Below are 17,427 nucleotides of genomic sequence, written 5' to 3' on the forward strand. Positions count from 1 at the left end.
TTGCTTTGTTTAAAGGCAATAAATATCCTTGAGAATAGAAATCCTGTCTGTTTCTTTTAATGTATCTTTTTTTTTTTCTTTTTTTGGCATAGGGTCATGGACACCTGGGCTACAAAAGTATTTAAGTTGAAGAAGGTGACAAATGGCTCTCAGGAAGGAAACCAGTGTTCCCAAGTGCAGAAAGATGTCATCACTTAGGCTGCCCTGAAGGTCCTGTCAGCCTGGATACCTATGTACTCCTTGAGAACTATTTCTGCCTTCCTAGAATTTCCCATTTGGGAAGAGGAAGAGCCAAAATGATGTCTTACTCTGCGAAGATGGCTCTCTGGAGCAGAAGGCTGAGGAATGGAGCTATAGAAAAGAGAACTGCATGATAGCTGGGTCCCCAAGCATCCCCACCTTCCCAGGTTCAGACATGCCCAGAACCACCAACGGAGGTGGATGCTGCCAATCAGCGACTACCCATCTGTGACCAAGGCTTCTAGAATATGGAATGGGACTTTTCTGAGTGTCTTGAAATGTTTGGCTATAGTCTTAGAGCTGAAAACAGTGGTGACAAATATTCCATCACCCAGAGCAGGCTGTGAGGCATATCCTTGCCAGACTTAGCAAAAGACAGAATCTCCCTGACGACTATCAACCCTACTACCTCCCTGCCTCTGAAAGCAGAAATTCCAAAAGGCACAGAGGAGAGAGGGCAGGGAGCTGTCCGCACAGGAGGGGTGGGGTGTTCCCTCCCCTCTGCTGTGAGAGGGATTAGAGGACCCCCAGAGAAGGGGAGACCAGCCTCCTGCTCCCCACCTAGATGTTTACTGAGTGGGGACGCTCAGACCCTGGAGCTGCCGCAGGAGCCAAGAGAAGCTTGATGTTAGAGCTCTTGGGTCAAATTGACTGGATTGTCCTGGAGCTTGGTAGCGTTGCATGAACAAAAAGTCTGGCATCTGCTGAATCTAGATGTGGAAGGCAGGCAGTGGGCTGGAGCCCCTCTTGATGGCAGGCTATGGAAACCGAAGTGGGAGAGTTGTGCGCTGCCACCGTGTGGCTCACTGGGGATGCGCTTGTGTCTGGCAGCTGGTATCCACACCCAAGCATCCCAAATGAACCTATCTGAGAAAGTGCCTGCCGGGGATGGGGCTGGGGTGGGGGGACTTCATTAGTCAGAGGCTATGAGGAGCAGGACCCGAGGCTGAGGAGGAAGGAGGAAGGAGGGGGTTTGCTGAAACAGGTTAGCCAGAAATTGTACACTTTTTCAAGATACTCAGAATAGCCCTATTTTTTTTTTTTTAAAAAGAGTCTCCAGCTGGTGTTAGCAGACAGAGAAGCATGACCATGTCAGCTACAACACCTTGCGCCTTCTACCTCAATTCCCCTCCTCTCTGCCCAGACTCCCAAGCAGCCACAAGCAGGACAGGAAGGAGGTAAAGGAGGAGCAGAAGAGGCTGAGCACCTTACTCCTATTTGGGTCTGACCTGAGCTGGGGAAAGGTGCAACTCTGAAATGGAAGTGAGAATAAAGTTTTCAGCTGTACTGAATGTTTAAGAGCCGAAAGTGACCAAAAAGCTACGGACCTGCCTAAGATATGATTAAGGGTGAGAAAGGGAGCTCTGACAGACGGTAATAAAAATAGCAACAGGAAAAAAAGTAAGACTCTTTTTCTTTTGTCCACGCATGTTTTGGCCCATTCCATACACCGTCTGCGCAACTCACACAGATTAAGGACCTCAGGGGTAAAGAGACCTGGAGTCAAATTCCAGCTCCGACACGGACCCATGGGACTTTGGGCAAGCTAGGAAATGCTGGGCTTCCACTTCTTCACTTGTAAAATGGGAAGACCAACAGTTCCTCCCTTCTAGGCTGCTGTGAGGCTGGAAAGTAATTGTCACTGAGCAGGAGTGACCGGCACACCGTCAACCGTCAGTGTGCACCTTCACACCTGCAATGTGCTCATAAAACCGATGCTTCATCTTCCCCTTAACAAATAACCAAGGCCCACTGTCCGCCACTGGAAAAGGCATTTGGCTTTTCTGCTTCCATCATCATCGTCATCTGGTTAACATTATTATTACTGTTGTTACTATTAATCTTTTAAAAGATCTTGCATACTTTATCTCAGTCCTCCCTTAGGGGTCCCGCTAGCCTGGAAGGACAGTGATTATCCATATTTCACAGGTCACAGAACATTTGAGAGCCAGAGGGACATAGAAGAATTTTAATACAAATGCTTCCTTTTACACACAGGAAAGGAAAGGCCCAGGGTGGGCCGAAGCTTTGCACAAGGTCACAGAGATAAACGATGCCCCACTGACCACAGAGTGGAAATCTTGTGTTCTCAAGTGCACTTGAACGTGAACCCAGGCCTTTACAGCTTAGAGGGCCCTTCTGAGTTTAAACCTCCAACCACGCGTCTGTTCCCCTAATTACTAATTGTGTGCTGTCACTGGGCAAAAGCAGCCTTCATGGAACTGGAGCATGAGGTTCGCTTGAGGATAAAGAGTGTACAGAGAATTATCATGAAAATAATGTAAATTGTAAGAGGGACGAGACAGAGACTTTACTCACTTAATTGATGCTTGCTGAGATACTGAGATGTGATAAAATGGCCATGGAGGAAAAAAAAAATCAAGTTTCAGTATTGAAACTGTTGCCCATATAAGTTCCAGAAAATTCAAGCTTTTCCTGGAACCGTTTTTTAAAAATAATAATTAAAAAAGAAACTACAATTCATCCACAAAGATTAGCACGTAAGTTCATGACCATAAAAGTGGATGAAAAATAAACAGACACAAAATCACTTCAGATTGAGGTTGTTATTAATAGAAAGTCGGATAAGACTTTGGAGACCCTCTGAAATATTCAAGTGGTGTCCTTTTAATAGACTGTTAACTCGAGTAGCTTCATCCCTGGCCAGGAGTCAATGTAAGGAGCTTTGAGGAAAACAAACAAAAACCAAATTTAATTTCCAGGGTTTGCCTAACTTGAATCCTAAATTGAAATGACCTTGTATCTTTTCATTCAATGATTCCTACAGGATGTGGCTTTCCCGTGACCTTGAGTGATAAACAGGAATACAGAATGCCAAAGAACAGCTGTTCCATCCAAAGGAGAGAGAAAGAGGAGACAGGAGGCAAGTGACCTAAACACAGGTCAGATTCTGTGAGGTTAACAAGCTGCCTTTGACACACACTTTCAACATGTCCGATCAGCCTCTGGCACGTGGATTCCTTCATGGGAGTAAGTGTAGCAGGCACGTAGTGGCTGCTCCACTTTATACGGGACAGATATTTCCAGTTTGCTAGGGCTCTCATCCCTCCCTAGGGCCTAAATGTCAATTGCCACCTGTTGTCATGCTTGAACTGACCGCACGCACCTATGTTACTGGCCTGGTTTGGGTATCCGGAAGCCTTTCCTTGACCAAAAAGCCGCGTCATTTAGTGGTGATAAGAACGTCCACCTGGCAAGAGGATGTTGCTGAATGCTGACCGTTCATCTTTATCTGGGCTGCTCAGTGTCGTCAGGTTCCAACCAGACATCTATGAGCTGACAAATATTGACTGGCCACAGTCCATGTCGCGTCACTGACTTGAGTCGGCCACTTTCTTTTCTAGTGTGTCATGGCAAATACCATGGGTATGAGGTCACCACAAGAAAGGGCAGATAGAGGGCAAAACAGAACGTGAACCTGCAAACGTGTTAGGCTGAGCACTTTCCAAGAATTCGCTTTTAAAAGTACTTTTTAACTTAAGAAATTCTATGCTGTCATTTGCCCAAAAGCAATATATGCGGTCACAAGACAAATAATGGTTGGGGGTCGGGGTGTGGGGAGCGGGGAAGCAGAACATTCGTGCAGGTGCAGAGTATTTGCTGCCCTCTGGCAAAAGGGGTTTCAAGGCTCTAAATTATTTACATCTCTAATTCACTAAAAATGATGCAGGATTGTTTTTAAAGGTTACGTGCTGCCTGACTGTGTACCCTTGAACCAGACGTTGCACCGTCACCCACGTCCCTGCTTAGATCAGTTGCCCCCTTTGCTGTCCTGATGACCATGATGGAAACATCACAAGCCAGAGAAGCCTCTGACCTGCTATTTTAAGTGAAGTTTCCTGTTGCCTTTGGAAAACAATACAGCACAACAAATAAGCATCCATGGGCCGTAACAGCAACAGACGATCAGCCTCATCAGGAAACTTGAAGGCAAGCCCAGCGACAGCCATTTTCCAAGATCTCCATTATCTAATATTTGGCAACACATCCTGTTTTTCCTCCTTATAAAGTGTGTATCATATATACTTACGGAATTTCAGTTACTTGGGTCATAATTTTTATAAATACAGGCCATTGACACATTTGAGACTTCCAATTCTAACCCTTGAGCCAGTGCTCACAGAGTTCTGACAGGAATGTTACAGACTCTCCAGGTCAAGAAGCCCTCTCCTTTAGTTAGTATTGGGTGTGCTTTTTCTCATCTTCATAACCAGGATCTGAATGGGAAATCTTATGAAAAGGAGCTAGATTGTTTGCCTTTCTTCTCCATTAATTAATTATGAATTTATTAAGCAGGAAATCTCATGGCTAATGCTGCTAGCCATGATGGGTGAGCATCAAAGAAATAGAAGGCAGTCTGTCATGGACTTGGTATCAGTCCAGACCTGCACCCCAAAAGCATTAGAACTGAGAGTCTGAGAATCTCTGCTAATTACTTTTGGAGAATGCTTTGGATGGCCCATAAACACGCATGGCACTTGGGACCAGACTCAGTAGCTGATTCTGATGGAGGCTGCGTTCCTCACGGCCTGCGTGGGGCAGGGATGACAGGAGTGCTTTAGACACAGTAAGGATGCCAGATATTGGAGAACACACGTTTATGGAACAGAACATGTACTTTGGAAAGGATACTGAAAACTGATTATAAGGGGAGAACTCTAACATCAGGTTAAAGACAGTGTCCACTGCCTTGAATAAAAATCTCTTGAACAGCCACTCTTCTGTTTCCCTGGACAACTCATAAAATAATAACATGTCTGTATTTCTTGGGGATGTAATGGAGACTCTCTGATGGGAAATTAAAAATATTAGCATAAACCACTAATACTATTTTGTTACCTGCTCCAATTTTTAAGTTTAAGGCCCTATCGAAGAGAACTCTGTGTGTGTGTGTGTGTGTGTGTATCAGAACTATAACTAAAAATGGGGTTAAATGTATGGAATAAACCATTGCCCTAATAAGAACAATCACAACTTCAAAATTCCCAGCTAACAATTTCAAAAGCCCAGCTCGGGGAGAACAGGACTCGGAGGCTCGCTGCCTTTCAGGCCCTTCCCCTGCACTGCCAGTCTCCATGTGTCCCATGTGGGTGCTCAGCATCATTCCTGATGGTACGAACATCACAGGGATTCACCCGAGATCAAAGGCAGGATTCTCTTTTGACTATAAATGCCACCAGGAAAGCAAGAGGAAGTTGAGAAGTTGTGAAAACAATATCAAGCACTATCCAATCAAGGGATACTGTCAGGAAAGGCTGTGGTCATAGGGTAGCCCCAAGGATATGGATTTCTAACCTGCCTGGGTAAAAAGTTCAGGCCATAGCTTCAGTGGGCGGGGAGTTCTCACCCTGGGCCCTCCCCCCGGAGAAGGCAAGTGACCAGTCACCTAGCTCATGACTCTACCAGGACTTCTCTGTGGGCTTGGAGCAGTTCTTGCTGCTTCCAGTGCATAATGCAGACATGCTTTGTAAACATGGTACGATTCCCTAGCCACCCCTCAACACGGCAACTGTCAAACGCATTTCTGCAGGAGGACAGAGTTAATGTGTCCGAAGCTCAAAGTCTGAGGCCTCAGCACTGTTGATAAACTTTCTTGGACAGGTTTGGAAACTTGGCGGTCAAACTGCTACCGGCAGGTTGAACAATGACCAAGTTGTCTTCTACTCAAGTTATGGCCAAAAATGGAGGAGGAAAGGGGGTAGAAAAGAGAAAGGAAGAGTGGGAAGGGAGCAAACAAGGGAGGAAGAGAGAAAGGTGCCCCAGATGAGGGCTCCTACCTGCAATCATCTGGGGCCATTCAGTGGGGCCCAGGCCAAAGCCTGCCACACTGTGAGCACGAGTGGACACCAGCCCAACAGCTTCCTGGGGAGATTCAGACAATTGGCAGCTGCTGCTCTTGAGATTTGGGATAGCCCTTTGCAAACACTTCTCAAAATTGTACCAAGACCCAAATGAATTAAAAACACAGACTCAAATACTCATACATGCATGCTCACAGCAGCACTAATCACAACAGCCAAAAGGTGGGAATGATCTAAATGTCCATTAACAGATGAATGGATAAATAAATTGGGGTCTAGCTGTATGATGAAATATTATTCAGCCATAAAAAAGAGCACTGATAAACACTATACAACTTGGATGAACCTTGAAAACATTATGCTAAGAATGGAAGAAGCCAGAAACAAGAGGCCACATATGTACAATTCCATGTATAGGAAATGTCCAGAATAGGTAAATACCTAGAAACAGAAAGCAAATTGGCAGTTTCTAGGGCTGGGAGAAGGGGTGAATAGGGAGTAACTAATGGATATGGGGTTCTTTTCTTCTGGGGTAATGAAAATGTTTTGGAAATAGGTAGAGATGGTGGCTGGACAATGTTGTGAATGTACTTAAATGTTCACTTTAAAATGGTTAATTTTATGTCATGTGAATTTCAATTTTAAAAAAAGCCTGTACTGAGAAGGTTTGTCTTTCCACTGATTTCCCTAATTTAGTTGTCAACTTTAACCCGGTGAAGACTTTTATGATGAATCTTTAACTAGCTATGGTCACCCAGGGCCTCTTGCCAAAGAGGAAATCATACTTGAGCTGTATGTAAGTCAGTTTCTCAGACGCAGTCCTCATTAGCAAACATCAGCTCGTTTACTCCATCCCAAAGACAGAAGAAAGAAAAGAAAGGGTAGAATGTCAGTTTCAGTGCTTTCATCATGTGACCAGTCACTTAATACACACACGGCTGAAGGTCACAGCAAGGGCGAACTCGGGGAGACTTCAGTCCAGAATGGGCCTTTTATCTTAACTTTTTAAATTAACGTTTTACTTTTGATGTACTTTGGTTTTAAATAGGTAACGTATACACATGCTAAACATTTTTTTTCATACAGTAAAAATAATCCCTTTCCTTCCCTGTCTCCCAGCCACCCCTCCCTTCATGCTGAAGGCGAGTACTGAGAGCAATTTCGCAATATCCTTCCGGGGACAGTCTATAGGCATTCACAACTATAGGTACACACAGCAGTCCTCTATGCAGCTAAATGGTAACTGCTGCTGAACAATTAAACTGGGAAATGACTGCTCTTCCAATCGTTAAAATTCTAGTTTTACTGATAAGTTGTTAGAAGGTGTGGGTCTTATTACATACAAGGCATATCCAGTAAAATGAAAACAGCAGATAACAAAGTGCCATTAACTTTCCATCCAGTGAAACACTTTTTGGACCCATTTTCATTTTTTGCCTCTGAGTTGTACCCATTTCCTACAAAGCAAGAACTTTTCTTCCTTTCTTGCAACTGAGATAATCCAGGTCCCAGTTAAGTGAAAAGCTATGTCATTCTGGGATCTTTATGTCTGACTCATAATTGTAACAGAGTTCAGTTGGAAAAATTTAACTATTATTGTTCCTTTCTGCAATATACCTTGTCTCTCTGCAATGAACCTCTGGCTGCTATGTAAATTTCAAACTCTCTCAACACTCCAATCCATATCCAGTAGAGTAATACTGGAATCACCAGGCCAGTGATTAAACCCCTGTCCCTCCAGACCAGTCAGGGGCTGGCACCCTAAATGCCTAGAGAGGTGAGACTTCCCTCCAACCTTCCACTCAAAGTTAGGGAAAGCCATTCCCTGACACTTCTACTTAAAAAAAAAACCAAAAAAACCCCTTGTAATGCCATCATCAACAAAATTATCTGACACAATAACTCCATCTCCTTTTATTAAATAAGGGGAAAAACTTAGAAATGAAAAAATAAAAATTTAAATATGCAAATATCTCAGATTGCCACCCTCCCCACGCACTCAAGCTGTACCTGTATAATTTTACAAAACCACAAAAACTATCTTCATTCAAGCAGCAGTGAGAACTTGACATTTTGGACATGGGAGATGAGATTTACTCCCCCAAAGGCTCTCCTGGGAGGGCATCAATTTACATAATAAATGAACATTCGTGCACTTGCTGTGTGCACAGTGCTATTCACAGGGACCAAAACAAACCCCAAAACAAACACAAACAAACAAACAAAAAACTCAGTCCTTGCTATTAAGTAGTCACAGTCTGTTTGGAGAGATAAACATATAAAGAACTCGCAGGACGGTGTACTAGTAACTGCTACAACAGGAACGCAAAGCACAGCTTTCGTCAAGACACACGAAAGCTGGCTCTGCAGCCGAGGGGCCCGAGCCAATTCAAGGCTCTCAGCCTTTTGTGTGGCACTCATAAGAACAAACGATTTTTGGATGAGAAGACACGTGACCAAAACGCTATGGGAAGAATTACGTGAAATTTTACACAGGTCTATGGCACTTAAAGCCAAATCCACCAGAATGTCCACCAAAATGTTAATGGAGGTGACCTCACTATGATGGGATTTCAGGTGATTTTAATCTCCTTCTTTGCCCTTTTCTGTAACATTTGTATCGTTTTACAGTGAACACTTCAACCCCTTTAAAAAGAGAAGGCTGTTACTAGCCCTGTTCAGAGACAGAGATGGCTTTGATTCAATTTCCAGAATGTTTATCTAGGGCTTTACATGATAGACCTTGTAAAAGGGAGGAAGACGGTGGGTCCTTATCTTTAATTAGTTCATTACCTTTAATTTAAACAATTAAATTTCAACAGGTTATGTACCAGTTGTGACAAATGTATCATAGTAACATACTATATTAACTGTGTAAGAAAGAATTTGATTGTGCCTGGAACGCAGTAGGTGCTCAAAGTAATGTTCACTGGATGAATGAATGACACCCATCTCTCTCTAATATGATATTTTCTTCCATCTTTTTCATCTTTTCTCACAGCCGTTACTAGTACCCACACAATCAACGGTTTCCCGGCCCTGGTCATTGACGCTGAATCCCTGATTTTGCACTCCACAATTGCCATTTCCACACGAATCTTGCTGGAACACTGTTTTCCTCTGGTTGTCCTCTGGCTTCAACTGAACTCCACGTTGTCAAACTCCTTGAGGCGTCCCAAGACCTGCCCCCCAACAATTGTTGCAGCTTCTCTTCTCAGGATGTGGAAGAACAAGCCTTTGTTCAGTTTGGGTTCCACTTGTGCTGTTTTTACAAGGACCCTCCCCACATTTAGACTGTCCTGCCACGTTAGTAGTATCTTATTGAATTCTCCTAATAACCCTGAGAAGTAGCTATTTTCCAATTTTCAGTTGAGGGCACTCAGGTTCTGAGCCATCCAATACCTTGCCCAAGGTCCATGGCTAGGAAGAGGTAGGACTCGGAGTCAAACCCAGGCATTCTGAAATGCAGAGCCCACATTCTAAACCACTATGTGATGCCCTCTTCTTTTGTTCCTTTCTGATTCTAAATATCTCTGAACTCAAGTTGCAGGCTCATAACTTCCTTAAAGAATAATGGTTAACATACAGACAAGTTCATTAGGCGTTGAATCTCTTATGCACTTTACTTATATGAATCCTCATAACAACCCAATGAGAAAGGAACCATTATTCTTTCCCATCTTATAGGCAAAGAAATGCAGGCAGAGATTGAGTTCTCAAGTCTACACAGCCTGTACATGGTAGAACTGGTGTAAAAACCAGCCTGTCCAGAACCCACACTCTTCAGCCGTGCCCTCCAAGCCCCCTCTGCCATCCTATCCTACAGGAAGGAAGTGTCCCAAGAAAGTGGGGCTGATCTATTTCAAAGACCCTGCTATAAAACACATCACCAGGAGTCAAACTCCAATAATCCATGCATAGGCTGTATGCTTGCAGGTGTTCCTGCCTTCGTTGGTTTCAGAAATTGGTGGAAAACATCAAATGAGTAGATGAAGACAGCCACCAGGAACAGCAGATTGAAAAAAGCAGAGTCACAAAAAGTGGAGACTGTCCTGCATGAAAATTTAGAAGTCAATGCCTGAACACTAGGTTTTTGTTTTATTAGGATTTAGCACTTTTATCTAGTTACTCATTTAATCCCACAAGGTAGTACCTAGTGCCATCCCATTTTACAGAAGGGGAAATGGAGGCTGGAGAGGTAAAAGAGACTGGCTTGAGCCAGAGCCTGACCCAGGCATTCAGATGCCAGCGTCAGAGCATCACCACTCCGCCTATTGTAGGTGTCTCTGCAGACAAGTCCTACTCACGTGCAAATGATTTTTTTGAGAGAGAACACAAAGATAAAAGAAAAATTATCCTGCAACTATGAAAAGCTATTGCACCAAATAGAAAAGTAAAATAATTGAAAAATTCTTCCTTTCCCTTGAAAACCTGTGCATTTATCTGAGATTAAATTCAGTCCAACTAGTGCATTTGCCCTGATACCTGTAGGAGTTCCAATTGCAGTGGGAACAATGACAAAGCTGTACAGAGCGGGGTAAAGAGAGGAAGACGGGTTTGGACATATACGTGTGTGGGTGTTCATCGCATCAATCTGCCAAACCCACACGCAATCAGACACTAGTCAGACACCCTTTGAAATGGAATAGACAGCAGCCCACTTCTGCTCAGATGCCTGAAATAGACAGAAGCTGTGCAAGAAACGACAATCCAAACGCAATTAATGTTCATCCCAATCCTGTGGAGTAACGTTTACTATTATCTCCATGTTAGATAATGTTTGTTGCTTATTGAATTCAAATTGTGTTAGACTGGATGCAGCAACAGTTTTAACTAATTCAGGGCAATAGTCCTTAACTGAAGTAGTTTGTTTCTATGAATAAACTTCCTGATGGTTTCTGTTCACCAAATCTTGCTACACCAGGGAGGCAACTGTAGCACATAGAAAGCACACAGCGGTTGGAGGCAGACCCTCAGGTAAATCCACAGACAGGTCAGGTCACAGCTCCACGGCTCAGCACCCCATCTTTGGAAATCAGAGAGTGATGTCACACTGTAAAATAACTATCAGGGACAGTAACATGGCATCTGGAGCCAGACAGCCTGGGTTTGTATCCCAGCTCTGTCACTGTGTAACCCTGGGCAAATTATCTAACCTCTATGGGCCTTTGTTTCTTTATCTGTGAGAAAGTGATAGTTTTATTACCAACCTATAGGGTGGTTATGAGGATTAAATGAGTTAAAATTTGTAGACCAGCTCCCGATTATGGTGAGTACTATGTGAATGTCTGAAAAAGAAAATAGAACAGATACAAAGGTTGGAAGAATTACTGTAATGTGGAAGGAACCACCAAGCAGAGAGCCCGAGACATCACAGGCACCCCACTGCGAGCTCTTCCTAAATCAGAGCAAGACGGACATGGCGCCCCTGAGCGGCTGAAATAGGAACTGCATCTCTGTTATGGAAACTCAAACGGGAGACTATCTTGTGTCAGTTCTCAGCGCATCGCTGACTTGGCTTCTGCTGGCCATGCTTCACCTCTCTCCCTCTCACACTGTCGCCCCCTGCTATTCCGCGATTATGGAACACCGGCCACAGAACGTAAATAAAATTTCAGTTCACAGAACAGCAAACTCGTTTTTGAAAGAATATTTCAAAGGAAAAAGAGGACCTTGGCTCTCTGATATATTTCATCGATTTTGTGAGCATTATCAAAGAAGAGTTTTTTTTTTTTTGGAAGCTTTGCCAAGTTAAAAAAATTTTAATAAGAATCAAAATCAGGATAGTTTAAAAGTGTAGGGCAATTCTTAAAGAATTACAAAGAACAACCGAGTGTTTTCTAATTATGTTGCAATGAATTTCAGAAACTTGTTGAAAACTCCTTTGCTTTTATATTTGTGTGCCTGCCTCATCTGGATATTTTGCATGTGTGTATCTATATATAAGAGCTCTCTTTTTGACAGACACCTACACCCACATGCCCCAGAAATGCTATTTGAGTACTTATCCAAATAGACAAGTACTTGTTGAAAATAAAAATGTTCTGACCAAAGCAGTTGCACAGAGGAAAGGGACTTCATCCATTGGGAACAGGGAGAAAATCTGATTTGGTCTGACAATTTGCACATAAACAGTAATGGTTAAATTGAGTATTAGAAATGTAATGAATTTGAGTATGATACATTTTTACATTTAAAATTTTTATTTGTTTTATGTGCATAACAACTATGTCGCATAAAATAGAAAATATAAAGCAAAAAATGTTTAATAAAAATTGGAATAACCATTCTGGTGGAGCTGTGGCTAGGAAACAGTTTCCCAAACTGCATGCACAAGATGGACAGGAAGCCTTTAAAAATATCCAGCTTCTCTTTCTTAAACCAAACAATGAGGAGTATTAGAGGAAACAAAAAGACAGCCCCAAACCAGGAGTCAGAAGACCTGCCTCTATCCCTGCCTTATTTTCGGGGTCGCTTGTGTGACCTTGAGTATACTCCTGCACCTCAATTTCCCTACCAAGAAAGACAGTTATATGTAAAGACTCCATAGAATTTGAGGACACAGCCATTCTTCTTACAGCCCTATGGATGGGACCCTCTGTTACAGCTGCCATCCTATCCTGGGAACTCATAAAATCCTTTCTTAACTAGACTGAAGAATTCCTTCAAAGTTTTTGGTAATGTACTTTCAGAGCAAGCCCTTGTAAATGATGGGGTGTCTGTTCACACCCCAGGCCACCTTCCCAATGACCTGCATGGAGCAGAGTTGGTAAGAACAGTGAAGAACTTGAAACTCTGCTAGGGGTCTAGGATTATGCCCTGTTTCGCAGCCTTTGTCCTACCAGGTTGCTCTTATTTACCAGGAGGGCATATAAATCCGCATGCTGAGGATCCGGTCATGCATGTTGAATAAGATGCACTAATACATTTATTTTCTTCTTTCCTCCCAATGGTCAAAATCCAATTTCTATGGAAATGTTTTTGGTCATAACATTCTTATTTTTAACAGGTATAAATATTCTACTTTAGCAGGAAGATTTGGAATCACCATTATAAATTACACAGAATTCCTTCCAAACAGAAGTAGCTTATCCCATTCTCATGTGCTGAGACTGGCAGGGCTTACAGGCATCTGTGTCCGGTCTCCCGAGGACTAGCAAAATTCACAGGAGAAGAGGCAAACCTCTAGTCCACGTCCCACTGCCCCAGGAAAGAGATGGGGGTACAGCTTCCTTGCTTAGTGCTTGGTACCTCTCACTTCAGAATTAACTGACCTATCAAATGTTAGTTACTAGAAGAAATAGTGCAATTGGTCACTATTTTTATTTGGAGGAAAGTTGGTTTTCTTTGGATTCCTACAGGTCAGACAAGCCCCTGGCATCAACAATGACAAATCCCATGCTAAGGATGTTCTGTTCACACCTCTGTTTCCACTGTGAACAAACAACGCACGTTGTATGCACTCAGAAAATTATCTGTAAGGGTAAGTATAAACCACCATGTTTGTCCAAGGCACAGTGGGGATAGCTTTTTGAACACACAGAGATATCAATCACATCACCACCAGATGCTCTCACAGCTTAACCTCCATGACTAGAGAGGGGCATTTCTGATGGAACATTTAATAATTCTTTTTCCTTCGTTTACCATCAAAATGCACAGTTTGAGGTCCAGTTCTATTTTTGCCTTTTCTCAGTAAACGAGACGCTTCTCAGTGCATGGGTTTTAGTGAAGGCTTCTCCACACATCAGGTTCTAGAACTGAAATTGCCTTAGAGAGGACTACACTTGGCTCCTGCTACCAGAGTTTCTCAAAAAGGAGGGTACCTGCCCAAGCTACCTTTGAGGTGTGAAGGAATTCATGTCGACAGGTGGCTGGGGCACTTACTGCTGGAGCAGGAGGTTTCTTTAGGGCTGGAAGACATCGGCTGTGCACAGAGTTGGCAGAGGCAGTCTCTCCCATTGAATGTGACTCGGTCTCCGGGTGGAAATGGGCGCCTGGAGACAGAACGACATTGCCCTCAAGGTTATTCCAGCAATTTCATTTCTTTTCCCCCCACTCCTCCTGCATTGCTGCCCTCCGGTGCCAATTTGGTTCTTGGAGGAGCCCCAGCCAAAACGTCTGAAATGCAGTCTTAACTGAGCCAGCCAGCTGGATCCAGTCCAGACAAATAAACGTGCCTCATTTTGAGAAGAAAGGAGAACTCATTGCTTCTACGGGCAACCAGACAGTAAAATGAAACGATTTACCTCCACTCATTAGAGGAGGGATGTTCCAACAAGTCAGCTGGCAGGGCGTGCACAGTAAAATTTTCCATTTTACAAATGGAAATGCTTTCATGAAGAAACATTTTAAATGCCATAAATTCCTATTCAAGCGTAAGGCCCCTCCCCAAGAGAACTGGTTAAGGTCAAGCATTAACTCTTTAAGTTCCCTAGACCTAATGTGATAATTATGCTGAATTAGACTTTGTCCTGGACATCTGAATGGAAGAAGTGAATATCTCACAGTGCTAGGGACCCAGTCCCTCGTCAACTTAGAGAAATACGAAAATGCTACAAATACCTGTTTAAAAATTCATATTAGCTCCTTTTCAGGATGACAATTTCCTTTCACACTAGACATTCATCAAGGACAGTCCACTATGCAAAAAAAAAAAAATTGCCTTTTGCAGGTATGTTATGTTTCTTCTCTTCCGAGTTCAGTGGGCAGAAATCTTTTTAAAAAAAGTCATTAATTAATAGCTATATGACAGTTTCCATGACTGCTTACTCACAATTGGTCAATTTGCCAATAATCATCAACCTGAGTTTTCAAATGTGTGATTTTTCAATTACGAACTTTAAAACTCGCAAGCAAAACATCCCCACACATCTGAGTCAGAAGCAATTACTTAAGAACAAATTCAAGCTTCTTGACGTGAGTTTTACTTTCACAGCTGCTGACTCTCCTTCAAGTTGCCTTTCGGCTGCCTAACGAAGGCATGCATAGGTAGTAAACTGGGACTTAAAACAACTTCAAAAATGTGCTTGGTGCCAGTCATCAAGGAAAGTTTCAAACTCTCATGCCGCCAAATTTTAGAAGTGCTGAGTTGAGGTGGTCATCTCTCCTCTCGTGGTGCTGTGTTCCTTTCCATTCCTCAGATAAGGCCCAGAGAGGTTAAGTGAGTTGCCTGGATTGACCAGCTAGGGAGACGGAGCCACAGGCAGTTACAGGTGGTGTCCACCATCTCAGAACTTGCTGTCTTAATAATCAAAGTCACACTCTGGTGGATGTCAGTGGACTTATTGCCTCACACTCATTAAGTAAAACTGAACCAGCCTCCAATCTGCTCTGTAAGGAGGCCATCAGGGAGTGAAGGGTTCATAAACACAATGAGCACAGGTTCTTTGCCTCTGATCAGAGAGAGGACTAAGGTGAGGCCAGCTGGGCACCTGGGGCGCAGCATTTGAGGAGGCCCTCGCTCTCAGGAGCGCTGCACGACACGGGACTGAGCATCCCTTCAGACTGTGCACCCTATGAGTGCCGCACCCTCGTCCGGGCCCTGCCTCTGATCAAACTTGTGTTTTTAGACTTAAATTCCACCCGGATCTACCATGGGACAAGCCAGAGTCCAGCTCTCAGCATGGGGCCAGTTCTTCCGAATTTCGAGTTTTATTATAAAAACCGCCCTCTTCAGCATTTCCCCCTTCCCTACATCCTCTGCCCACATGGGTCCACGTCCTTCTGTTATTTGCATTAATGTCATAATAGAAAGAGAACTGGACGGGGAAATGCCTTAAACTCTGAATCTCAGAGTCACTCACGAGTAGGGCTACTAACTCCTGATGGACTTCACAGAATTGCTCAGAGGGTTAAATTAAGTTCTGGATGAATGCAATCTGTAAACTGTAGAGGAGGCCTCCGATTCAGGGAGAATTAGCATCAGCATTAGAGCAGTAGTCAGCACCTCTCTGCTGGCTCAAATGTCTGGGGACATGGCTAGAGCTAGTAAGTGTTTGTCGTTTCCAACTTTAAACAATGATCTCTCAGGCCCAGGATCAGGAGGACTCAGAGTTTACCTGGGCCAGGCCCTTCCAGCCGGGCTGAGTCATATTATCCTTGGTAACCCTCTAGAAACTACTAAATCATCATGAGAGTTTGGGGGAAGAAAGGGTAAAAGTGGGTATTTTTAAAAAGGCCCTCCCTGGGGGATTCCAGTGACCACCCAGGTATGGGGAGCCACTTACAACCTCGCATCTTACAGACTCAGCAATTGCCCTGAAAAAGTTAGTTCTTTGGTCTCAAATCAGCCCAGGAAGCAAGACTAGAACTCGGGTCTCCTGAATGTCATCCCAGGGTCTTAACCAGGCTGTGGACTGCAGCCTGAAAAGGGAGAGGTCAAGAGGAAACTTTGCTTCTGATTAAATACAAAAAAAAATTCAGCTCATTAACCCAGAATTTTTAATATATAATTGAGAGATGAGTTAATATATAACTGAGAGATGAGTTAATAGCTATAAAACAGTTGCTAACATAATTTTATTATGAATATTTCACCTAAATTTTATTATGATTTATCCATGAGTATCATCTTGTAAATTTATCACATGAAATGTACCCTTCCAGAGTTTACATTTCTCTGGCCTAGAAATATGAAGTGCTGAAAAACAAAACAAAACACCTCCTCTGAACCGGCAGTTTTTACAAAGGCAGAAATGGCACGCACACAATCAATACCACTCCAAAGGCAGGGGACTGCCCAGTGGGTTCGGGTCAGTTAAGGAGCTGATCCTTCACTGATGAGCCTCCTCATTCCAGGAATCAAACCGTCGTAAATGCTATCATGTGTGGCTCTCAAAACACAACAACACAGCCACCACACCCCTCTGCTCGCCCTTCACACACTTTCCTTCTTCTCTCTGACCGATCATTTTAACCACGCTGCTTTGTGTGGTAAAGATGTAACCTTGGTGGCTGAGAGATGCCTAGAAAGGAGGGGTGGGCAGACTTTCCCCTTGAAAGATCAGATTGTAAATATTTTTGTTAGACTTTGTGGATCACAAGGTTTCTGTCACAACCACTCGACCTAGCCACCGTCACTTGCAAGCAGCCACAGACACTATGTAAACAAACGGGCATGGCTGTGTTCCAATAAAACTTTATTTATGAAACAGGTACTGGGTCTGACTTGGCCCCTTGGGCAGTTTGCTCACTCTGTCTATGGAGCAAACAAAGGCTATGTTACACACCCACACCCGAAACTTTTTGAATAAGCTTCGTCTTTCCAAGTATTTATGCCATTTCCTCCAATGCTTCCACTGCTCAAAATGTTTCCAGACCTAGAGCTGCTTTCAGACATGGTTTCGAGCCCCTTAAAATCAGT

General features: G+C 43.4%; 1 protein-coding gene across 9 annotated transcripts in view; it reads right to left on the reverse strand.

Annotated features, from left to right (window-relative positions):
- The window catches only part of ABLIM1 (actin binding LIM protein 1), a 282,485-nt gene that overhangs the window by 103,178 nt on the left and 161,880 nt on the right, over nucleotides 1–17,427 (reverse strand). For all 9 annotated transcript variants that reach the window (XM_064488467.1, XM_031461815.2, XM_064488466.1 and 6 more), the window contains exon 4: nucleotides 13,950–14,059. In XM_064488467.1, the coding sequence (XP_064344537.1) occupies nucleotides 13,950–14,059 (110 nt within the window). The remainder of the gene's footprint in view (nucleotides 1–13,949; nucleotides 14,060–17,427) is intronic.

Source organism: Camelus dromedarius, chromosome 8 (genome assembly GCF_036321535.1).
Source record: "Camelus dromedarius isolate mCamDro1 chromosome 8, mCamDro1.pat, whole genome shotgun sequence".
NCBI classification, from domain to species: Eukaryota; Metazoa; Chordata; class Mammalia; order Artiodactyla; family Camelidae; genus Camelus; species Camelus dromedarius.